This window comes from Myotis lucifugus, unplaced genomic scaffold (assembly GCF_000147115.1).
Source record: "Myotis lucifugus unplaced genomic scaffold, Myoluc2.0 scaffold_83, whole genome shotgun sequence".
NCBI classification, from domain to species: Eukaryota; Metazoa; Chordata; class Mammalia; order Chiroptera; family Vespertilionidae; genus Myotis; species Myotis lucifugus.
In genome coordinates this window covers 2,149,081-2,174,971 of record NW_005871131.1, presented here as the reverse complement: position 1 = coordinate 2,174,971, position 25,891 = coordinate 2,149,081, and the positions used below count along the sequence as shown (strand labels likewise).

Below are 25,891 nucleotides of genomic sequence, written 5' to 3'. Positions count from 1 at the left end.
CTTCCTATTCCTTGAGATGACACGATTGCTTGGAAGACAAAAACCAACACCTTTGAAACACAGCATGGAGAATCAGTGGTAAACCAGAAGACTGTCTATAACTGGCATCTCAGGGACAACCGATCTCATGCTTCATTCTCAGCTACATCTGAGCCACAAGGTGGTCCAGCTGCTGGAAGTTCTTCTCATTCATTTGTAATCAGCTTTCATTAACACCTGACTTGAAACAGACCTTCTGCCCTTGGCCATACCCCCTGGGGACACCCAGACAGAGCACTGGTCTGGCCCAACTCCTTTGTGAAGATGCAAAGCTGAACACCCAGGTTGGGCAAGAGATGCACTCAAGGCCACTTTGGGAGTGAAGCCCTTCAGAGGCCAGCCCACCCCTCCCTGTGAGCTGCTGAAACAGAAAGGTAACTTCTCTGAGCTACCAGGTTGTGGGGAGATGAAAAGGACAGTAAAGGTGTGACAACTATTTTAGTCTTAAAGAGCTATAACAACTGCTACCTGTTACTAGGAGTTTACAGTGCTTTCTGAAGACCAGAGGGTCTGGGAATCTGAAGGGGCCACTTATGCCTTCTAAACTATGGAAATCATTGAAATGAGCAGTTCCTTTTGGACTCAGGCTGCCATGAAACACAAGTGAAATGTGTGGCTTAAATGTGTAGGAGACCCAGGCTTGCATAATTTTGTTTTCATTTTTTTCCCTTGGCTTGAGTTTTTACTCTAATTTATATTTTTCCCGGTACTGATTTTTATGGGTGAGAAGCATATAGTTAGAGGATGATTCCTATGAGTGGCCTTCACAACTCTGGACTAAAGCAGAATATAAATAAATGAAATCATAAGGAAGGCCCCACTGGTTGGGGTTCCCACCATTTGGAATCAGTGTAGAAAAGCAGGTGACATCAAGTGGCCGTTAGTTGAGTCAAATGTCCAGGGATTGGCCAGAGTGTTGGGCAGATGCCCAAGTTCTTCAGTGAACCCACGGTGGGCGCCCAGGCTTCCTTCCCACAGTAAGGATAAGACTGACCACGGCAGCATCTTACCTTCTTCAATGGTTACATTCCCTCGGAAGAAATACTTCCCATGGCCCCTGGAGAGCGCCACACCTAAACTGTGCAGAGAAACAAAGCAGACCTTGAGACCCATGGCATCGACTGGCATAGACTTGTGGGCTAACTTCTTATTTTCCATTTTCACATTGCCATTTCATGTTCTGTAAACAATTTTTCCAACAGTTTATTTTCAAAACCCCACTGATTATAGTTGGTGTTGGTTTTCTTAGGTTCAATCAGCTGCTTCAAAGTACATTTTTTGATTGGAAGTGCCCGCAGCAACTGGCGGCTCTTGCGTGTTTACAAAGAGGTGTGGCAAGCTGCGCAGCCCCCTCGCAAGCCCTTTTCTTGGATGCCCTCAAAAGGGTCACTTGCCCTGCTCTTCACTACCACCTTACGCACCCCTGCACCGCTGCCCTGCCTTCAGCCAGAGGCGGGCCTCTCCAGACCTTAGAGTTTGGGATTAAGGCAAATGAAGCCCTTCCCAAGGGCAGAAAGGAAAACTTCTACCACCACTTGAGTGTAGCCACACGGCTGTTCTGTGGGATTCTTTGCTCCACTCTCTCCCTAGTCTAGTGGTCGGCAAACTGCGGCTCGCGAGCCACATGCGGCTCTTTGGCCCGTTGAGTGTGGCTCTTCCTAAGCCATAGGAGTACCCTAATTAAGTTAATAACAATGTACCTACCTATATAGTTGAAGTTTAAAAAATTTGGCTCTCAAAAGAAATTTCAATCGTTGTACTGTTGATATTTGGCTCTGTAGACTAATGAGTTTGCCAACCACTGGGCCTAGTCTAACAGAGTTATCACACCCTCACGGGCCTGATGTAAGCTACTTTCTGCATTTGTCTAAAGTAAGAGACCATGCTTTGAAAACACCGTCTCTTCGTTTGGCAAACACCCTTAGCAGTCCAGTGTTCCCTGGGTTGCTCTGGTTCCAATGGAACCTACCCATGATCCCTGGCCTTCTATGACAACAATCCATCACTTAGTTTTCAGATTAATCTAAAGTCAGTAAATTCTTTCTCTCCTTAGCTCTGCGAGGCAACCGTTCGGAAACAGGAAGCAGCCCCACTGAAATCACTTTTGACAAAAGGTGTCCCGATGCTGCGGGAACAGCAGCGGGAGACGTCAGAATGCCACGTACGCATCTGTAAGCAGGCAGGAGGCAAAGCCATTTCCCAGGACTGTTACAAAGAGAAATAACAGGATTCAAAGGTGGACAAGCACAGAAGGACAGTTCAGAGAAATTCAAATGGAAGTACAGCATGTAGTGATGGGTATGCTACCTAAAGGTTTAAAGGATTTTTTTTTTAAATTTTGGGTCATGGAAATAAAAGGTGAAATGAAACTCACTAGGCAGCAAGTTAGATGGTTAAGGACCCTGGTAACCCTCTGAACTTGTCTCTCCCCCCTTAGTTGGAACCCCCAAAGCTTATTTGCTGGATAATGAGATGCAAAAGCCAAGACACTTGAGTGAGTTGCCCTGTGTGAGCCTGAACCATCTTCCCCCTCCTGGAAACCAAAAACCAAAGCAGCCTGGGCACAGGCCCTTCCTCACTCGCTCCAGCCTTTGGGCAGGGTGTCTGGTTATCTTCAGATGATGAGCTCTGAGAGTGTCAGCAGGTTTTGTACAAACACAACTGATGGGTCGGATGGAATGTCCATGTATTATGGTCAGCTCTACCTGAAAGGAGTACCCTTGATGTCTGTATAATAGTAGTCATTTGTCATCACCAAAACCCGTTTCTAGATTGAAAAAAAAGGTCGTAGAGAAAAGAAAACATGGTTAGTCTGCTAGGTGACGTTTTCAGAAATAAATAAAAATAAATGGACACACTATGATCAGGTTAACAGTACTACATGAATCTTGTTTGAGATAAGTAAAGACAAGAGAAAAATGATCTCAGCGAAAGATATTTATTCCAGATAGAGCTTTCAAAAGCTAATTTTTCACAGTGGTTTGTTTTAAATTAAGTGGCAAGAATGTTTGAGAAAAATGTACCCCTTTGTCCACTGTCTTCTTCACCTCCATGGAAAACTTCCCTGTCTTTCGATTCACCATGGCATTTCGTAACTAAAATGATAAAAGAAAACAGTGTTAGTTCTCCCCTGGGTTACCAAGCCACAGGGGCACCTTGCACCCTCCGGCTCGGTGGCACAATGGAGGCCTGTGCAAAGCAGAGGTGAGACGGATCTGGGCTGCTCCCTGCCGCATCCTGGCTGCTTCCATGGTGAGTGGGCATGTGGCACTCAGACCTCGGAAACAGGGCTCCTGCAGAATCAACACCCAATGGCTGCTGGACAAGGGGAGAGAGGCTAACTACAATAAATAAATAAATGACTCTCAACTTCAATTTGGGGTGCTGGGGTAAACCTCAGGCAACACTCACAGAAAAGCCTATGCAATGTTGAGGAGTCCAAGGACAAACCCCCAACACACTCAAGGAGCAAGAATGTCTCTGGGGATAAGTTATATTCCCAAAAAGGGCATTGGTTTGTCATGGAGAAATAACTTTTCAAAATGTGCGTTAAAGGCGTTTTCCTACACAGTAGTTTCAAACACACACACACACACACACACACACACACACACACACACGGCCAACCACTTGGAAGCCAGGGATTAGCTTTTCATAGCATGAATCATCACCAAATGCTCTCTGAGAAATCAGGGCCAATTAATGGCTTCGCTGACACTGACGGGCAGGGAACAGGGCAACCTTCTATCTGATTTCTGGAAGTCCCCTCGGAGCAGGGCGCCTGGCTCCCTCCCCCACCCCTGGCTGACCTCTCCTAATTACGTGTGGCCCTTCCGTGAGTTCAGAGAAGGACAGCAGACACAGTGATGAAAGATGTGCCGTCATGGGCACCAATGGGAGACGACAGGGAAGGCCATTTAATGGAACAGGAGCAGATGCTGACATGCCACAGCCTGTCAGGAAAGGCTCCTTCCCAGCCCTGTGCTGGGTTTTCTTTCTGTTTTGCTTTTTTCACCCTTGCCCCTCTTTTCTTTGAGGAGCTTGAGTAAGATCTAGGTGATAGAAAACTGCAACGCTTGCAGGCAACCTCGATCTGATTCGGGGTGTCTAGATCTGGGTTTGCATTCCCCTCTTCTGTGAGACAGGGTAAAAGCATAATTTTTATCTGGAGGCATGCATAAAATAAAACATATATTTTTTTACTCTAGATATTTTTGAACAACACATAATGGGCATTTCTGGAAATATTTTCCCATTTTAACTTTTGTGGTTTTGGATGGGGAGAGCTGGTCCTAATTAAGTCTACTTTCTAACTTTTAAGAACGGCTCCATTTATCTTTAACATGGTTTTCATTTTTCCTCTTTCTGGTGCCTGCCTAAAGCCATTTGGGACCTTCCCCTCTCACATTCCCCAGGCAAGACAGAGATTAGGTAAGCCTCCCCACCCTCCGTGCCTCCCCATCCCACCTCCCCGTAGCACAGAGCAGTCAGCGGGGGCCTGGGAGGATCCTGGGCTAGGGTCATGGGTGCTTTCTCAGCTTTCTTGAGGCAAATGCTTAGATGATTAGTCTGGTCTTCCCCCTTTCTTCAATACGAATGAAAGTAGGTTACCCTTACTGAAAACCAACCTGTGGGGCAGGATAGCCCTGTAGTGAAGGGATGGACCCTGGAACCGGCTTTGTGATCCTAGACCAGTGATGGCGAACCTTTTGAGCTCGGCGTGTCAGCATTTTGAAAAACCCTAACTTAACTCTGGTGCCCTGTCACATATAGAAATTTTTTGATATTTGCAACCATAGTAAAACAAAGACTTATACTTTTTATATTTATTTTATATATATAAATGCCATTTAACAAAGACAAATCAACCAAAAAAAATGAGTTCACGTGTCACCTCTGACACGCGTGTCATAGGTTCGCCATCACTGTCCTAGACCCATCAATTATCCCCTCTGAGCCTCAGTTTCCTTTCTGCACAATGGAATTAATGACAGCACCCACCTCACAGAGGTTTAGGGAGGATCAGAGGAGCTAATATTGACAAGAGCGCCTGGTGCCCCCTTGGCACTCAGTCAACGTTGGCTGCCTTCAGCATCAGCAGCATCAGCAGCATCTTCCTTATCACCCCCCCACCACTTTCTTTACTGTCAGACCCCTCTCAATAGCGTCCTGAATCAGGATTTAAACTCTAGTGTGCTTGGCACTGATGCCCGTGCTGTAAACCAGTGTTTTTAGACTTTCTTGAGGGTGAGCCGCGTGAGCACTACAGCTTCTCTGATGCAGCCTGGTGTCTCCTGATCTTACAGGTCCCCCATTGCCTTTCCCTGCTGCTCAGGAACAACCGAATGAATTTGGTGACTATCCCCTCATTCCTCAGGTTGAGAACTGCTGCTCGTAGCCACCTCCAGGTTGGCACCGACTGAAAAGAGCCAGCCACGGGAAAGAGAAGTAATGCAGGATGTCACGGCTCACGTGCCAGGCTTCACCATGACACCACCACTGTCCCGTGACCTCGCTGTGGCTCAATTTCCTCGACTTCCTTCATCCCGCCGGAAGTGTTCATGAGTGAGGACTTCCAGACCCCCCGGGGTCCCGCCAGGTGCTGTGTAAATCTTGTAGCAGGCTTAGGAGGCTTGGGTAATATGACAGACACTGAGCTCTTACTATGTGCCAGGCACAGGTTTTAAGAGTCTCAGAATCATCCTATGGGATCATTATTATCCCTGCTTTCCGGGGGAGGGGGGGAGGGGGGGAAACTGAGGCAAGGCTTTATGACACTCACCCACGGCCACACAGGCTCTCTGCCCCCTGAACCCACGTTGTTCTGCTTTTCAAATCAGGAGAGAAAGCATTTGGACAAATTTAAAGCATTAATGTAAAAGTTGTGTCGTATTAATAGAAAAATAATTTACTGCTATTTCTGGCTATTTTTTTTTTTAATCAAAGGAAATGTTTTACACATTGACCAGGCAGTAGTCTGAGGTCTGATGTCCCAGCAGGCTCTCCCACCGGCTGAGGCCCTACGGCCTGGGGCTGGCGGGAAGCTGGTTTTCCATCCTCACTGCCAGAGGACGGAAAGGGGTTGGTGCTTTTTCAATAGGCTGTCCAGTGACGGAGCAGCCCTATGGGGTTGGAGCACAGAAATGTCACTTTTCCATCCTAGGAGAGTGAGGCTGGAGAAGGGGACAGCTCGCCTGATGCTATGGTAAGTCAGGGCTACCACCAGCCGCAGGGTCTGGGTTCCGAGGTGGTACCCAGAGAGGAGGCAAAAGAGGAGGGGAGTGACAATGCTATCAGTCCCCACCCAGCAGGAAGGGCGTGGTCAGCGGTGCTGCCCAGAGTGTCTGATTTCCCTCGACCCCACCACCACCTGGATTACCACATGAGCAACTGGAGCAATGAACATGGCCTGGCAAGGGACGTCTCCAAAGGAGTTGGGGTGTGCTTGTGTCAGAATGTTATGTAACCATCAAAAGTCATCTGTGCAGCCCCACCAGGAGATCAGGGTTTGATTCCTGGTCAGGGCACAGGCTCGGGTTGCAGGCTCGATCCTCAGTGGGGAGTGTGCAGGAGGCAGCCTACCAATGATTCTCTCTCACCATTGATGTTCTATCTCTCTCTTCCTTTCCCTTCCTCTCTGAAATCAGTAAAAATATATTTTAAAAAGTCACATGTGCAGATGTTCAACTTGACATACAAAGAAAGGCAAATTAAAATATCAATGACATACCTTTATGTTTCCCTATCAGAGAGCCAGCACTTGCTACTGTGCCCATGCAGTGGCCATTACAGCAGCTCTCACCCCAGCGTGGTTCCTAAGATACAGGACAAACCTCTGCAGGCTGAAAACAAGAATCTGGCAACTGGGATCAGGGTCCTGGGGCTCCAGGAAGCACCCCTTCCCTGGCCCTGCCTTAGCCGATCAGACATCAGAAGTGCTTCCGGAGCCCCAGAGGGTCTGTCTTTCATCTGCACCCTGAAGCCGAGGCAACTTAGCTGACCACTCAAAGTACCCACTTGACTAACGATGACTGGTGGCCACACTTCCAGTTCCACTGTGAGCCTGCAGCTTCCCCAGAGAGTCCCTGATCACCTTAGATTTTGTGTATAATTATAGAAAGAGAACTCATTTTCCTAATCGGAGGTTCATCATCCACATCAGATCAGGAGCCTCACCTTTGTCGATGCACAGGAGGCAAACGTTTCTGGCCCCAATGGGTGTGACCCTGGCCAAGCCAACAGGTTCAAGGGGAAGGGAAGACAGTGGAGAAACAGGTCTGTTATTCCTGAGCCAGCCTTCAACCAGAAGGTGAAAACAGACTCAGACACAGAGTACTTGTACAACAAAATCCTCTCTCTCTCCCTGCTTCAGCCTGGGCTCTCAGGCATGCTGTGCTGGTTTGGGGGCCCAAGGCTCAACCATGAGCTGAAGAGGTACAGGAATAGGTATAAAGAACAAACTAAACAGCCAAAGGTCTCAGAAATACGTTGCAGGAGAAGAGGTCGCTAGGGCTTTGGAAAGAAAAGACTCAGGGGAATCTTTCCATCAGCATCATCCCAGGTAAGAAGAAGTGAGTTGCCGAGGGGTTGGAAGGCGGGGGGGAGGGGGGGAGAAATAGGGCTTACACTGCAACACAAGGGATTTCAGCCGGACTCAAGGCAGAACAAGATGGTGCCGTACTCACACCACCATCGCAGCATTTGTAGCAGCTATGTGCCAGGCACACCCCGTCTTTTCTGTACCACTTAGGGGAGGATGACGCATATAAGGCACTGATACAGGGTGTCTCCATGGAGTCTTGGATTCAAGGGCTCCTTCTAAGTCATACCAACATGGTCAAGAGCATTGGGGCCAGATGCCTGGCGTGGAATCCACACTCAGTGCTCTTGGACCATTACAGCAATTCCTTGCCTCAGTTTCTTTAGCTGTAAAATGAGGACAGCAATCACATCAATATCTCAGGATTGTTATGGGGAATAAACAAGTTGGTCTACATACAGCAATTGGAACAGTACTGGCCTGTAGGGAGAATTCAATGTGTGGGAGCTCCTACTGATATCAGCTTCCTTCTGTTTATAGAAATAATCCTGCTCATGGTGGAAAGTCTGGGAACGACTAACAGATAATAAGAATAAGATAAAAGTCACCCTCAATTCCTTCAGCCATCTCTGGGAACTTAAAGGTACCTCTTCCTTCCAGTGGTTCTCAACCTTCTGGCCCTTTAAATACAGTTCCTCATGTTGTGACCCAACCATAAAATGATTTTCGGTGCTACTTCATAACTGTAATGTTGCTACTGTTATGAATCGTAATGTAAATATCTGATATGCAGGATGGTCTTAGGTGACCCCTGTGAAAGGGTCGACCGCCAAAGGGGGTGCGACCCACAGGTTGAGAACCGCTGTTCTAGGAAGTGATTAGCACCAGGATTCAGTCTCGGCTCTGCATGTGTCAAGCTCACTTCCTGGCTCACCGTTCCCACCAGAGCTGTCCTACTCATCATATTGTTGACATGGTGCCTGGCTCAACCTGGAGCCAGAAGTCTCACTCATTTTCCTGTAAATGATTTCTGATCTTAAAAAATTTTTAAATTTTTTTTAAAAAAATATATTTTATTGATTTTTTACAGAAAGGAAGGGAGAGAGATAGAGAGTTAGAAACATCGATGAGAGAGAAACATCGATCAGCTGCCTCCTGCACACCTCCCACTGGGGATGTGCCCGCAACCCAGGTACATGCCCTTGACCGGAATCGAACCTGGGACCTTTCAGTCCACTGAGCCAAACCGGTTCCGGCAAAAATTTTTAAATTTTATCCAGTCTTTTTTTGCATGTGTTTTAATAGTATATGTGAACAATAAAGAAGTATAATAATAATAATAATAATAGTATATGTGACCTCACACCTTTTTCGGAAGTACATAGGATGGGAACCCGACACTCCTCCAGCTCCCGTGAGAAAGGAAGCCGAGGCAAGGAAATACGCGCATATTCCCAAACCATCTTAGTAAAAGGAGGTATCCCCCTCACTGAAGACTGACTGGGGCACAGGTGATGCCGAGAGTGACCCATGTAATCAATGTCCTCCCAGTCACAGGCCCAGGAGAAGTGAGTGTCAGCCGAGCGGTGACTAGTGACCAGCCGAGGGATGCTTCCTGGACACGGGGCTCTGGAGTGAGAACCAGCATCATTAAGTCCACCCTCCACATTCATGAAAGTGGGAATGAGGAAGGGACGGGGAAGCATGTTGACAAGCCCATGCCTTCTGGGAGAGAAAACCCAAAGGTCCAGGGAAGGCACAATAAACAACAGGTAAAGTGAAGATGGAAGAGAAAGGAAACAATGGGAGGCACCCTTTGGAGATTCCTGAGACAGTTTAGCAACTGTAAGCCCACAGGACAGGGGCTGATGAGAAGGTCTCCTGAGGACCGATGATGGTGACAATACAGTGGCTGCCACTCATAGCGCTCCCCATGCCGACACATGGGTACTTTCATTTAAATTGTTCAACATATCAACACATTTAATATTCAAACAGCTCTATGTTGTTCAACATATCAACACATTTAATATTCAAAACAGCTCTATGAGGTAGTTACTATTATCATTAGACTCATTTAATGGGACAAAACTAAAGAACAAGAAACAAAATTGAGGTGCAGACAGGATCATTGCTGACCTGGGGCCAACAGCCCGCAAGCAGCAGATCTGAACCCAGGCAGGCTCATCCCTGCGCTGCGCTCCTCATGGCTGGGCTAGTCTGATTCTTGGGATGAGCAGGTTGAAAAGAAATGACATATACATTAGGTGCAGCACAATCCAAAGAATCTGACATGAATCCTGAAGACAATGTGTAAGAACTAGAAAATGTAAAACTCTACCAGGCCACTGACCCCGTGTGTGTGCTAAAGAGTGCAGATGAGGAAGTCGCTTCTTATCAAATAGCAAAATCATTTTGTCTGAACCTGGGTTTAAAAAGACTTAGTACAGATGTAGAAGGAAATAGGTTACATTATGAAACAGAAATGGTCTTGACACTTTGTAAGCAAGAAAGAAAATCACAATTTATGCTGGATGAGATGTCCGGGGAGTGAGGATGGGAGAAGAAAGCTACAGCGAGAGAACTGCCAGGCCGGCCACGTTTCTGGAAGCATGAGAACCCAGGCTGGGGACTTCAATGGCTCTACCAACAGCCCTCTGGAGAGCAGGACAGAGTGAGGGAGGGGAACAATGCCAACCCAATGGTGACACTTAAGAGAGGACCCCGACAAGTCAGGGAGGATGCGGGCAGAAGAACATGGCCTTGGCAGAGGCAATAGGAGACAATGGGGAGAAGGTGAAGGGCAAGAATGTGGACAGAAACACCTGGATAGTTATGATTTAAATAAGCACCACCCGCCAGCATTTACACAAAGGCAGCCATGTCTAACAAGTCTGACTTGATGACGTATCACGAAGGCTGACGGTGCTAAGCTGTGGGCCTGGGGAAGTTCTGGATGCAGTACCAGCATCTGAATCTGTGTGAGAAATGGGCATGTGGCTTTTGTAATGGCCTGCGAAGGAGGAAAGGCTGTTCCTGCCCAGGAAAGGGGGTGGCCCACTGAGCAGAAACATGAAATCCTGACAGGTGAGCTCTGACCCTGACTTTGCCCAGGGCAGAGCCCCCCACCCAGGCTCCCTGACAGGGATGGTCCCACCAAGTGCACTGAAGAGGCGTATGGATTCATCAGCTGCAGAAGGGACCAGAGCCCACCAGGGGGTGGTTTTGCGGATTGTGCAAAGCAGGCTGGTGGCTGGCCTGTCGGCACCAGTCTGACCAGCGGGAAAGTTATAAACTCCAAACTCAGTACAAGGGCCCATTGTCTCCGCCCCTCTGGTGGCCAGGTGTCCCTCTGGTAGGCCTCTTGCTGGCTCCTGGGGCAGCCTCCAGGTACAGAAGTGGGTACAGTGGAGCTCCCTCCTCACCAGGTTTGAAAACAAATCACTCACCACATCGTCTCTGTCTTCCCACTCGACCTCGGAGAGGTCCACGCTACTGTAGTTAGGTTTCCTTCGCTTTTTCCCTTCTTCGTACTAGCAAGGGGAAGAGAGAGAAAGAGAAAACACTTCCATGAGACGACCAGCAGGGCAACCTTTATCCTCCAGAGTCCTGTTCTGAGGATGGGGACCATGAATGGAGGGACGTCAATGAGAGGCCCAGCCGGGTACCAGTCCTAGAGGTTTGAAAGGCAGGAAAGCTGAGGCCAGACGTCTATGAACATTGGCTCTGAGCTGGGAGAATATACAAGCCAACACTTCGCTTGATATGAATTTACCTAGTGAACCTCATGGCTCTAAATCACCAGATGCAAATCAGAGTTTCCCATCCTCAGAGGGCTTGTATGTGAGACGGGGAAGAGCCTTTTCCTCCACAACAAGGCTCTGAAACCGCCCGTTTAAAACACAGAAAAGGGCCTCTTACACATGGTATCAAATACCTAGTGGCGTCCTTCTATGTTTTATGCTTCTCCACTCTACCTCTTATCTCAATGTACTCCACACCCTTGGTTAGGCTACAAAAGCACCGGTCTCCACAGGTGGGTTCAACATCCTAGTAACGTGTGCAGACACACAGAAACTTCTACCTGCCACCCCAGTGGCCCCGGCAGTCCTGAGCTCAGCACACTGCCTCCCCCCGGCTGGATGTGGGTGTTGGGAATCGCTGCCAGATCTAAAGGCCATTGGGGCATTTCTCTGGAAACGTGGGCGAGTGCATTCATAACTGGGCATGTGATTTCAGGATTTCCCCCCTAAATCACTGGCGTTAGTCACCCTGCAAGCCCACCCTTTTATCAACCGGATGTTCCTGGTCTGGACACTCCTGTCTCGGGTCTTCAATGTTGGCTGGTGGGCGCTTATAATGTGGGAAAGTCTGCCCTCTACTGCAGGCTGAGGAGAAGGGACCCCTGTACAGTAAGATACGGCTAACGTCAGACTGGGGAAAATATATGTATGTACAGCCTTTTCTTGTTTGCTTTTCTCTCTAAATTGTCCATCTTTGGATTAAATTGATAAGATTCTAAGACTCTGAAACCACAAGTTACCACTTTGAACACTGGCTACTATGGAGACTGGTGCTGAGGGCACATCAGACGTGATGGAGAAAATCCCTGTCCACAGGTGGAACCAGACAGGTCCAACCTGGCCCTGGTGACGTCTGAGGGAGAGAGACCAGACCGAGAGCCCCTGTGGGGCCCAGCAGGGTAAGGTGGTCCCCTAGCCTCTTGCCTTCTTCATTTTGGCTGCATTTCTGGAACCCCGAGACATCTGTGGAGCCTGCCCACCCCCAACATCCGGGAAGGCCACCTTGCCTCCAAGGGGCAGGGCCCTGATGAGCCCTGCTCACCGGCCTTCCCTCCCCGCCCTCAGGTTTCCGATGAACAGCGTTCACGGTGAGTGCTATGACATCAGACCCGCTCCAGATGAAGAGGAGGGGAAGTGCTTCCCTCAGAAGCCGCTGTAAATGATAGCAGACTCTCGGTTGGATCCTGTTATGGAAAGTCCGTGTATGCAGGGCAGCTCTGTGCTCGGGAGAGCCAGGCCAGCTGAGTGGGAGGAACAGGACGAGGGCAGGGGGCTGTCACTCGAGTCTAAGTGAGGAGGTGTGATGGGGGATTCAGACATTCTTGGACCATTGTTACCGGTGCTAATGGCCCAAGTCCCATTTTAGTAAGAGCCATCACAGAGCCACCAGGCACTCCAGAAGTTCATGCAGCACAGATTCTGACTGTTAAAGGGGAACCATTAAAATTTCTTGGGTAGCCTAATGCTAGGTCTGAACTGTCTTTGGTGGAAGTACTTCCTTTGGTCGTTTCAAAATGCCCCTTTATTCATTTATTCAACCTCCATTTATTAGACATTCTTTCCCAAGGACTTGCTGACAGTTTATCACCTTCTGCCTCTGGGAGGTCAATTCCTTGCCTATCATGCATATAGGAAAATGGTCTCTAACACATTAAATAACACATCAAATAACAAGATAGATAAGATCATATAGCCAGTATACGGGAAGGCACCCCCACCTACCACAGCCCCTGACCAAAATGTCATGGCTAAACCTCCTGTTATTTCAACCACTGTTAAATAAACTTAAAAAATAATCCCAAGGTCCAGAACACCAAACGCCCCCTCAGCCTTAGAAAAAGTACCCACCTGTCTTCGCCAGAAGAGGGAAGCACAGTGGTCCTGCCCCTTATCGGGCATGTGACTGAGCAAGGTGCCCAGCTGCTCCAAGCCCCCCTTTTCTCAGTTGCCAATGGGAAACATAAGAGCACCTCCACAGCCAAGGGAGGTTTAGAGGATTAAATAGATGCTATATGTGAAGTGGGGAACGCATTCACAGGCACAAAATAAACCCTTAATATGTAGCTAGCATGATTCCTGAGAGCCCTGGCCCTCCTGGTGAAGACATAGGCTCACTGTATGCAACTGGCTAATACTTCACTTCCATGAAATGAAGGGGACCCATGCAATAATTTTGCAGGTCACTGTTCTGCAAACCATAGACAGGTTGGAGAGATTTGTTGAAGAGGATAATGTCAGACAAGCACACACATATGTCTTCACCTGGTGTGTATCTTACACACCAAGAGTTGTATACTCAACACCAAGTTGTGACTCAAACACTCCCGGTAGAAAAATGTGTACTTGTGCTAAAGAACCCAAGTCCTTTTAGATGGCAACTGGCACAAGTGGAACTGCAGAGAACCCTGGATTTCTGACCATTCCTAACATGTCTTTTCTTCATTGTTTAAATAACCACTCAAGAAATGCAGTACATTATATTCCTGGTATTCATGAAACTTGAAGAGATTAGAGAGTCAGGGGAAGTCAGACTTCCCAGCATACGGATCAAGTCCAGCAAGTCTCCGTAGTTAAATTTCACTGAGAAACAGACTGAGCTGGGATCTTCCCTCCAGAACCCCATTGCAGGAATGGCCCTCTGCAATGTGTCCTTAACACGGCATGTGTAACAGGTCTGAACCACTTTCCATGTGCATCTTTAGTAATGGGTGAGCTCCTTTAGAATATAGTGATGTAACCAGGTGATTAATTTGGGTGAGAAAAGAAAAAAGCCAGTTGTCGGATGCATATATGAAACAGGTTGGGAATGGTGAGTAAGCGCTAGCATAATGACCTGATAGTGACCTTTGTCATTTCCCCCATTAAGAAACATATTAAATGGCCAGAGATTGGACCTTCTTTAGGAAGACACCTGTGCTATAGATTGTCACCATCCATCCCCTCCGCCCCCCACTTACATGGTCATCTTTCATTTTTTTCCTATAGGGAACCCCTTGACCCTACTCTCAATAAATGTAGTTCCAGTGGAGGTAAGACCTCCTTGGTTCAGAGGTAGGCAAGTGACCTGAGCATGGGAGGAAGACCCAGATCCCTCCAGGACACGGAGATTGGTTCAGAGATGGGGACATAACTCAGGCCAACCCAACTGAAACTCTATCTGGGATGCTTTCCTGGATTTGCCCAGAGAAAGAGGCTCTCATCCACCAACATCATTAAGGTGCAAGGATGTGAACTTGAACTCCTCCTGGCCCTGCGGCCACTACTTCCTGAGAATGATGTCAGGGCAGAGAAAGCAGAGAATAGATATGAAGCAAGTTCTGAAACCAGGTATGGACACCTGAATCAAGCTGTGCCTGAAATCCGTATTCTTTCAGATGTTTCATGTACTGATACATTCTCTCCACATAACCCTCCTTCCCTTTTTAAATATTTGTAAAAGCTGACTTGAATTTCAAGCATAGGTAGTCAACAGGGTTCCGACTTGTATAGAGTGTTTCTTTATTTTCTTCTTCTAAAATGAACTACTTTAAAAGTACGCTTTAAGTGAAGTGTTCACAAACTTTTGTACTTTAATGATTATTTAGGAACATGTGATTTGGTGTTCCTATAGGGAGCCCCTCGATTACATTAATGCTAATCGAGACAAATTACATGTTGAAACAGGCTGATCCTCTGTACCTATTTTCCCCTTGAGAGGATATATGTGTGTGGCCACAGAGAGAGAGAGACAGAAAAAGAACCAAATTCTCAAATCTCCCAGGCCATCTCTCCCCTCTCCCATGGGACTGGGCCCGGGACAAACCCCAGGTCCACCAGCCCCTCTCCTCTTCCCTGCGTGAGGATCTTGTTACTGGGGCCGAGGCACCGTATATGGCATTTGTTAGTGTATCTGTAATCTGTAACTTCCTTTGAAAATGTGATTAACGAATTGCAAACGGTTTCCAAAGGTTTATAAACAGATACTTTGAGAGCCACAGGTAGGTTTGTAGTTTTTGGTGCCTGTTTTATGAAAAAAATATGTGAGGGAGAATTTAATAAGGAAAGATATTCTGTGCTATGAAATGCTTTGAGGTGGAGTTTTAAATAAAGGCCAGATGTGGTGAGCACACAAGCCAGCCTGTGGCCTAGGAGGATGGGACCAGAGGGGCACCCATCTGAGGAGGAAGCTGGAACCATCTGGGGGCGTGCGAAGGGCCGGGCCTTCCTGCAGCGGTGACGGTCTGGATATGAGTGCCTGTGTTACCTGCAGACCCACATTGGGTGCGTAATGGGATGGGCTACAGTGGTGGCCATGTTCATGTTGGTTTGAAAAACCCCAAAATGCCTTTGGTTTTTCTGTGTTCTTTTGGGAAGGGCCAGAGGAAATCAGCCACACACATCCATGCAGCCTCTGTGAAACAAATAATGTGTGTGTTAATAATTGATACACGGGACGTGCTGCTCCGCGCTGCCAACAGGAAGGAAGGAGATGGGGTGGGAGGCCCACAACTGGAGAGGAAGAAGCCTTGCCCAAAGCTAATGCCATCTGCAGAAAGGGTATGGCCGCGGGCTGGGAGCCAGCCATTGTCTGGGCAGATGTTTCTCCTCCAGGGCAGCCACGGTCCTCAGCTGGTGAACACCTTGGCCACATCGCCCGAGGTCCTGGCCTCCTCTCGTCTCAGAGGCCTACCAGCCACTTCAGAGAAGGAAAGAAGGCATGGCCTCTCTCCTCCATGAAAGAGAGTGGGGGCTGATGGCCACTGGGCACTTCATTCCTTCACTCCTTCATCCCTTCATGCCCTCACTCGCTCATTTGTTCACCCACACACCCCAAAGTACTGTTGGACACTGAATATTTATCAGACGCTGAGCCAGGCCCAGGTGAGCTTTGGGAAGGCATGGAGAAGCTGTCAGAGAAGGATAATCTCCCGTCCTCGAGTAGCACATCTTGATTCACCACCGGTGAATCAGGCCAGTTAGGAGAGCAGTTAAAAACCAGGGCCCAGCGTCAGTCTCCCACTCCCATCAGGTTTTCATCTACAGACTGTGTACTCTTTGGGCTAGTGTGCACTTGTCTGAGCTCCCCTGGGCTAGTGTGCACTTGTCTGGGCTCCTCTGGGCTGGTGTGCACTTGTCTGAGCTCCCCTGGGCTGGTGTGCACTTGTCTGAGCTCCCCTGGGCTAGTGTGCACTTCTCTGGACTCCTCTGGGCTGGTGTGCACTTGTCTGAGCTCCCCTGGGCTAGTGTGCACTTCTCTGGACTCCTCTGGGCTGGTGTGCACTTGTCTGGGCTCCTCTGGGCTGGTGTGCACTTGTCTGAGCTCCCCTGGGCCTAGTGCTCACCTGCTAGCCTCTAAGATGAACAGGACTCTAGCTCACAGGGCTGTGGAGAAGCAAATGAATACAAGCATGGCTGAGCACATAGTATGTCCTAGCAAACAGGGCTTGAGAACATGCCCACTGGGCCAGCTCTCTAAACTGCTAATGTCATTGCTGAGATATGGCAGCCCCTACATCACTGAGCTCATCCCTAGAGACTGCATTCACAGAATAAAATAGGTCTTAGCAGTACAGTTGCTTATTACTATTTTTATTCCTTTAAAGAAATAGTTCAGCCTGGCAAGGTGGCCAATTCTTCTCAAGGTCAAAGGGAAAGTTCTCATATAAGGACGTGGTTTCCTGACCAGGTGGCCAGACAGGCCTTCTCTCCTACAGTCTGCAAGTCAAGGTTTGTGACTGTCACAGTATGTCCAGCCTCAGTGGAGGGGACCCCAGGAAAAGGGGCTCCCAGTAGCTGGTATCAGTCACTGTTCTCCTGGCTACAATTTAAGCAGTTTGCATATTGCTTTGTTTTTTTTTTCTTTTGAAAAAAAAAATTGAAAATATTTTTGCAAGAAAATTTGAAAAAAAATGAAAAGCGCAAGAAATGAAAAAAATATTTTGCCCTCACTCCCACAATGCAGGGGTCATCACTCGATATTCTGCTCTCTTTCCCAAGGATAAGGACTTTGAAGCAGTCACTGTTTTCAGTTTTCTAAGTTCATTGTTTCTCTAACAAGAAATTCATAAAATGTAGCAAACAATCTGACAATCTGTTCTGCTTTCTCAGTCACTGCCTTTAGCAAAAAACAAACAAAGCCAACATTTTTGCTGGCCAGCTTTACCCCTGTAACCTCTCCTTGTCATGAAGACTTGTGCCAGGCACTGTGCTTGGACATATCTCATCTAATTCTCCCAGCTCCAATGGAGGGATAGTCGCTTCCCTGCTGGGAAATGCTGAGCCCAGGGATGCAGGTCCCTTGGTGACAGGCTGATAGGCAGTGGGACTCGGATTCAAAACCAGCTCTGCCTGGTTTCTGAGCCTCCGGTCTCCACCTCCCTCTGCACTGCCACCTGGATGTGGTCTCCTTGCCAACGCATGTCCTCAGCCCTGACGGCAACTACTGATGGATGGACTGCACTTAGCAGGCACACGGCTGGTTGCAGAACCACTCTGTACGCCAACTCTCACCAGCCAGCCCTGTCTCTGTTAACAGCGGACTCATTCAGGCTGCCCTGAAACCGGCCTTGATAGCCAAGGATGCAGGCATCCATTTTAGATCAAGGACAATAACAATAAACTGAGTGAGTGCAGCAAGCTAAGTATCATGCGAGTCACAGGCCCAATGTATGATGTCTTCTTTATACGACACCCAGTGACCAAAACCCAACGCTTGGCCTCAGAGAAGCCGTGCAGGGCCAGGTGACACCACTGCGGCTCGGGTGTCCATGAAAGTCGTGCTGCCCCTCCACAATGGGCTCCGCTGGAGAAGATGCGTGCCTGGGTGACCCGGATGCTAGGCCAGGAGAGAAGTGCTGACGATTCTGTATTCGCAGGTGAAGTCTTTCCTGCTCAAGGGGAGATGAGAAGCCCAGATACGCCGGAGGGAAAGCAGGCCACGAGGGTGTGTCCGGAAGCACCCGGAAGGTGGGGGAGAGGCAACAGGCATGTCGAGACAAGGAGCCTTTTCCTTTTTCTGAAAGGTACCACACTCTCATTAATTAGTGTTTTTAAGTGTCTCGAAGATGAAACGTCCTTCGTGTTCTTACTGTGATTACAAAACCCTTTTGATCGCTGTAAATCTAAAACAGCTTTGGTATTTTTTAAAGAAACAACAATTAACAGGCCGCTTTGAAAACCCAAATGACCTTTATCTTAAATCGGTGTCCTCTGAGTCTCCGTGAGTCATAGGCACTGTGTGTGGGGAGGAGGTGGCCAGCCCCGCCGCCACTTTTGGGGGTCAGACTCCGCTTACTGCTCTGCGGCTGGGTTTAAATACTGCTCGGCGGCTGGGTTTAAATCCTGCTTCTCAAAAAGCCAGTCTGTTCTATGAGAGCAAGTGAGCCATAAAAATGAAAATCATGCTGAGGGGCCAGGTGGGAGGAACTTGTGCCAGCAAAGGGACGGGGACAGGGGACCCTGACTCGGGAGAAGAGGCGATGAGCTCTCAGCAGAGAAGGGAAAAGCACGTGGATGCTACACACAAAGTAAAGGTGCCTTCGGGCCCCTGGGAGCCAGCTCCTCCGATATTAGACACCTTGAGACAAAACCCGCTCTAAAGTTTCCTGAGCAAAAGTGGATGCAAGAAAGACAGCCTTCAAAAGGAATGTCAAAGTTTCAAACAGACTGCCACCCAGTCCTTGAGCACACACATGTGCCATGTGCCAACTACATTCCCTGTTTCATATAGAGATTTCCAATTCCATTGCCCTTAGGAGATGACATCTATGATTTGAGAGTTTGTCTCTGAGATTTGACAAGCAACTTTTTGTGTGCATTTACAGAACTTTATTTGGCACAATTCCATTGAGAAACTATGTATCAAAAAAAAACACAACAAAAAAAAAAAACACACAAAACCTTGAGTAAGTGGAAACTGTCAGACAAGTTCTAGTTCAGAAACTGTGAAGACAATGGATTTTCTTATTCCTGTAAGTGAAATCAGAAAATAGTATCAACCAACACTGAAACGCAATGTGTTATTCTTGGAACTTGCTGTAGAGTGAGCCCTCCTGTGCGTGGCTTTCTCCTTCCGCGTGTGCCTCCCAAGCATGTCACTGGGGAAAGGACTCCAGTCTCGGCATCCCAGCTTGCAGGGATGGCCGTCAGAAGAGAACGGGGAGATCTCTCAACTTCAAGGTTTTTGTGCTAAATGACACGAAGGGCAGGGAGCTGGCAATGAATTTGCAAGTGAAGTAAGAAGAGAGATGCAGAAAAGAGGGCAAGGGATCCTTCCTTCCACACCTTGATTGGGGGATGCCTGTGACAGTATCACCCTATGTCTGACCGCTACGCCTTCGTCAAATGCGCAGGTGGGAGTGTGTGTGTGCAGCTTTTTGGGGGAGCTGCTTGGCATGATAGCTTTATTTTGTTCCTCCATTTTCTGCTAATTTTTTCTGGGAACTTGTGAAGAAGAGAAGACAGGCAGGGATCCATCTTTGTGGCCACGTCCTCCGTGACAGTTTCTGATTCTTCCAGCTAGAGTCTCTCTCCCTTCCTCCTGGGGCGGCCCGCCGCCTGCTCTCTGCCCTAGCCATTCCTGACCACCAAACTCAGTAGGCTCTCACCCATCCTGGGTCCATCCAGACCACTGGACTGGTGAGCGAGCAAAATGTTTCCTTCTAATATTTTTTAATGTGATCCTCAGTTCTACTGATATATCTAGCAAAATGTTTCCTTCTGATATTTTTTAATGTGATCCTCAGTTCTACTGATATATCTTTAAACACACACACACACTCACACACACACACACACACACACACACGTTTCTGGATGCTTGCTAGTCTGACTAAGCCCAAGAGACCTCTGACATCACTCATGACTCAGAGGAAAACCGAAGGCCCCTGGTAAGGCTGACTGAGTCCTCTGGGTCTTATATTTGTCTGTGATCACAGATATGTGGGCAGAGGCTGGAACAGGCCACTATAATCAGAGAAAAAGGCCAGTGGGCCTGGCAAAGCAGATGGGACGCAGCAAACTGCCACATCTATTGCTTCTAAGTAAGTGTCTCTTGAAAGTGAATCACATCCCTCCATCCCTCTAGCCACCAGGTAGTGTCAGCCCCCATGATACCTCTCTCCTTGATGGGGGAGTGCTCGCTGCTCTGGCCTCTCTCTCACCACTTCCTGCCTCTCGCCATGCTCCCCAGCTACACTGAGCCAGCTGCAAAAAGGTCATTATCATTCTTGCCTTCAGGCCTCTGCACACACTGCTCCATCTATTTCCACCCTCTTTATCCCAACTCAAAGTCAAGTGGCCCCTCAGGACAGAGACATCAGCTCCCCGGGGAAGCCCACACTGGCCTGTCCTCAGTCAGTTCAGGACTCTGCATCCTCCTCCGCCTCCACACCCACCACACTGCCCTGGTATTAGGTGCTGACTCACAGGGCCCAGGAGCATGCTGGCAAAGAGTAGGTTCTCCACAATATCTGATGGGTGAGCGAACAGAGTAAATGAACAAATGAGGGTGTGTATTCACTTAACAAACACTGGTATGACACTCTGTGCCTGGCCTTGCTAGGCATTTTGTGAGCATGAGGTCATTCAATCTTCATAACAACCCCATGTAGTTCATACTATTTTTGTCCCCATTTTTTCAGCGAAGGAAACTGAGTCCAGGTAGGTTAACGTGTCCAAGGTCACGCAGCTGACAGTGGTAGAGCTGATGTTGACCCCATACACCTATCCTCAGAGATGCTCTGCTCCGTGGAGATCCAGGTACCTGTGGACCTGAGGGTGCTCCTGGCGCCTGCCTGAGATGTCTCCTGCCAGGGCACGGGAAGAGGGTGACGGCAGGTGACCTGTGGTGTCATCAATAGGCACCCTGTAATTCCACACTGAGCAGAGCTGTTTCAAATGACCTCTCAAAGGAATCTTTCCATTAAAAAAATAAAAAATACACACACACACACACACAAAGACAAAGGAGGGAGGAAAGTAGGCTTACAGTTCATATGGAAAATAATACAATAATTAATAAATAATAACACAAGAATAAACTGTGCTTCCCCACACTCATCACTGTAAACCTACTTTTGCCCATTCGTGTGTGTGTGTGTGTGTGTGTGTGTGTACTTTGGTTTCATAGTCTCTGGCCCCAAAGGGAGAAGTCGTGTGGCTATGGCCAATGCCCTCTTGACTTGTTCCTCAGGAGATCTCCACCCATCCAGGGAGCGACAGGTATGAAAAGCATTGAACTTCAGACTTGATCCCAGAGCGACCTGGGTGGAGGCTGGCAGGGCAGCCTGTCCTTTGGGATTTCTGACCCTGGCCAGCTGGTGCACAAAAGCATTCAGTCCTATGAAATCCGCAGCCCCAGGCCAAAGGAATGCCAGCTATTGAGTGACCTATCATGCGATCTAATGTGTGTATGTGTGTGTGTGGGGGGGGGGAGGGTGTCATTAAGTCAAGGGCAGGGGTAGAGCCCCTCCCAAGAGCTCCTCCCAAGGAGAAAGAGGCAAGTGAGATCCAGAACTTCCAGCTAAAAACCTGCCTGGCTTAGCCAAACTACTTTCCTGTGTGTGAGTGCCTCCTTTGCCCTAAGGATGCCACTGAGAATGTGGAAGTGGCACCTGGGGGGTGCGTTCCCAAACACACGTGCCCGTGGCAGCTGCTGAAGACCTCATGGCCAGGCAGCTCCTCAGTGAAGTGCAGTGGTCAGCTCAGGATATGGTAAGCATTCAGTTATTGGGCCAAAAAGCCATGGTCTCAACCTTTTTATTTGCATTCTTTGGGTCTTATCATTTAGGATTATGTAAAAAATGACAGCTGCTTATAATTATTTGGAGGGTTGAGCTGCAATAATTAAAAACAGCTGCCTTTATCTTCCCACTACCAGACTTAACCCCGCGAGGTTGGGTCTACTGAACTTCAAAGGAGGAAGCAAGAAATAAAAGAAAACTCCACACATTACTAACAAATTTCTAGTGATTCATTTAAATGTATAACCAGTTATTCCAACAGCCTTCAAACCTTTAATTATCTTTTAAATATATATAATTTGGGACTGCTAATTAGATAGCAATTTAATGCTCTCATGGGGATTCAGATGCACTGTCTTTCTGAAATGTAAACTCCCCGAGGAACACGCATTGGCATTCAAATGATTGAATTCTTCAGATATTCAAATGAGCATGGGCATCACCCTGTTGGGATCATTGGGATATTCGCAGTCAGCCCAGCTGTAGGTTTTTTAAAAAATATATTTTTATTGATTTCAGAGAGGAAGGGAGAGGGAGAGAGAGACAGAAACATCAATGATGAGAGAGAATCATTGATCGGCTGCCTCCTGTACGCCCCCTACAGGGGATTGAGCCTGCAACACAGGTATGTGCCTTTGACCGGAATTGGACCCGGGACCTTTCAGTTCATAGGCCCATGCTCTACCCACTGAGCCAAACCAGCTAGGCAGTGGTTCTCAACCTGTGGGTTTCGACCCCTTTAGCGGTCAAATGACCCTTTCACAGGGGTCACCTAAGACCATCCTGTATATCAGATATTTACATTATGATTCATAACAGTAGCAACATTACAGTTATGAAGTAGCAACAAAAATAATTTTATGGTTGGGTCACAACATGAGGAACTGTATTTAAGGGGCCGGAAGGTTGAGAACCACTGAGCTAGGGCCCAGCTGTAGGTTTTACAGGACTCCCCCTGATAGACTGAGGGTGAAGCTAGGCTTCCTCCCAGTCCTAGTCCAGGCCTCTGGAGAGAACCAGGTCAGGGCCGGGAGACCTAACCTCACTCTACAGCTCCGTGGAGCCTCCTCTTCGGTACAGGTGGCTCTGTTTTCTGGTTTTAAGGAGGAACCCTCTCTCCTGGAGTTTAAAGTTAAGGAAGCTTTAAAGCTCCCATCCCAGGAGTCCTCCATGCTGCTACCCTCTGGGCAGTTACCATTTTAATTAATAACTCTCGGCCCCCACAGGCTGCTGCAGATGGAGGAGGTGAGGGCTTCACTCTGCCTTGAGCTTCCATTTCCTGCTTATTCCTGCCTGTTGAGATGGTCCTTTAAATTATATAAAGATGTGTATTGTATCATGTGGAGAAAAGCAATTGATCAATTAGATGACATTGGGCAGTGACAGAAGCCAGCTCTCCAGTCTCAGTCCCTCGGCATGGCGAGGGTCTGCATTCCTGAGCCAAGCTAGGAGCTAGCAGCTGAGCCTCATTTCCCCCACCAGGGGAAGGAGGTGCAGACAAATCTATAGGAATTTTTAAGAGATCATTATTCAACACATTGCATGTAATTACATTTTGATGAGCTTTTTATTGCTAATTCATCATCCAAGATGGGGCACTCTAGATATGAAATTAATCTAGTGAAACAAAGGTCAGAGTGTGTCCAGTGCAAAGAGGAGCTTTGTCCTCATCAAATTCTTCTGCCAAACAACAAAGCAGCAGAGAATCCTATCTCTAAACCAAATTTCCTTCAAGTGCCTTCTCGGTGACGAACGGCATAAAGATGTGCATTCTCCAAGCAGGCTGGGATGAGGTGGAAACCTGTGCAGGGGCCTGGAACAGAGTGGAACATGTGCTTAATGCCACCGTGTCAATGAGAAGGTCCAAGTGGGTGCACGGAGGCCTGGAGTCCAGGCTCTAGGCCAGAGCAAATCAATTTCTGCAGAGAAATGTGGACACACTGGTGTCTGAGCTTGACTTCTCTCTGAAGCAGACCCTGACCCCAGAATTCAACAGCAAGGATTTTACTTGAGATGGGATCCCAGGAAATGCCCGCAGGGACATGGCAAAGTGACTCAGAGACAGAGAAGGGCAGGCACCCAACATAAGGTGCTGCCCGAGCACCTTAGCACTGGGGGCTCTGGGAGCCAGTGTGCAGCAGGCACCTGGAGCTATCCCACCTGCGAGGTGCCCGTGCTCACCCGTCTTTGATGGAGGGATGCTGATGCTAGCACATCTGGCCTGCTGCACGCCTGAGATAAGTGGGCCCCAGGAGCCAGAGAATGTCTTTGCCCAGGTGCTGGCAGCTGCAGGCAGGCTGGCATGGGTGGAAATGGTCAGGACCGAGGGCAGACAGGCAGGCATGGGGCAGGCAGCAGCAGCAGCTGCTTCGCTAAGCATGTTTCCAAATAGAAATTTATCGATAAAAACTCAAGCCGCTCTCCCTCGTGCTTTGGAAGCCTGTTCTAAGTCTACCAGCAGATTCCAGACAGGACACATTGAGCATCCCCATGCCTCAGGGTTTGCAGACATAGTTCCACCCCGCGGGCCAGTCTCACAGCCTTGGCACAGTGTATTCTCTTTCTTCCCTCGGGATTTCAGGGCTCAGCTTAAAATATCGCCCGACGAAGGGTTCTCCCTGACTATCCAACTAAGGGGGTGCCTCTGCCTACTTTTTAATTTTCTCAGATCCTGTTTCCTCTGGAGAGTTTATCCAAAATGTGTACAACTATTTGTTTACTGATCAGCTGTAAAAAAACAAACAACAACAAAAAAACCCCACACGTATCTTCTCCATGAGGTTGCAAACACCAAGTGCAGGGCGAATTATTTTGTTTTGTTTTATCATGAGATCCCTAGCATCTAATAGGATGCCTGGCATATGAGAGGTGTTCAATAAGTACATGCCAGATGAGGAAAGGGAGGGGAAAGGAGGGGGGACAGGGAGGGCAGCAAAGGAAAGAGGGAGGGAGAGAGGCAGGAGGCAGGGGGTAGGGAGGGCTCCAGAGGCACACCTGGTATATCCTGGTGTCTGCAGGGCCCTTTGCGGCTCCTGGTTGTGCTGGACTGCGTCACCCACTGTGACCTCCAGCTTACAGGCTGCAAACCAGCCCCCTGCAGCCTTCTCAGCCACCCCTTCCACAGCCAGACACCATGTCCTTTTATAAATGCTACATTTCCACCCTGCTGCTTAATAACATACTGTCATTGTGTGATCAATGTCCTATATGCGGGTGTTCTCTCCTCATTTGTTTATTATTCCACTTCCTCTGCTAGGCACCTTACCAGGCCTTGGGGGCACAGGGTAACAGACTAACCTGCTCAGTTGTCTTCAGATTGCTTGCCATGAGTGAGGGAATGCCTGTGTCAAGATATTTCTATGATGTAGTGGAGCTCAAACTCTAAGGCCTGAGCAAGAGGCCTTGTGGGAGGAGGAGAGACCTCTGGGCGCATAGGGGTGGGTGGGATAGAGAGGAAAGTTTTGTAGGGAGGGAGAGGGAAGAGGTGCAGACTGTGAGCTCCTTTGGAGCAGGGGTCAGAGCCACACCCAGCAGTGGTTCCCAGACCTGTGGTTCCTGAGGGTATATCAGCTAGGCTGCTCTGGTTGTAAGCAACAGAGACCAATTCTCTATCCCTTGAACAAATGGGAATTTGCCAGACGCATCCTATATAATAAAAGGCCAATATGCAAATTGACCGAACAGTGGAACAACCGTTTGCTATGACACGCACTGACCACCAGTGGGTCAGATGCTCAGTGCAGGAGCTGCCCCCTGGTGGTAGGTGTGCTCCTACGGGGGAGCACCGC

The 25,891-nt window shown here is 48.4% G+C and overlaps 1 protein-coding gene across 1 annotated transcript in view; it reads right to left on the bottom strand.

Annotated features, from left to right (window-relative positions):
- CACNA2D3 (calcium voltage-gated channel auxiliary subunit alpha2delta 3) overlaps window positions 1-25,891 on the bottom strand; it is an 807,563-nt gene that overhangs the window by 176,238 nt on the left and 605,434 nt on the right. Inside the window, exons 17-20 of the mRNA XM_023755701.1 lie at window positions 11,029-11,112; window positions 3,063-3,134; window positions 2,745-2,806; window positions 1,050-1,117 (exon numbers count right to left, since the gene is read on the bottom strand). Coding sequence (XP_023611469.1) covers window positions 1,050-1,117; window positions 2,745-2,806; window positions 3,063-3,134; window positions 11,029-11,112 — 286 coding nt within the window. The remainder of the gene's footprint in view (window positions 1-1,049; window positions 1,118-2,744; window positions 2,807-3,062; window positions 3,135-11,028; window positions 11,113-25,891) is intronic.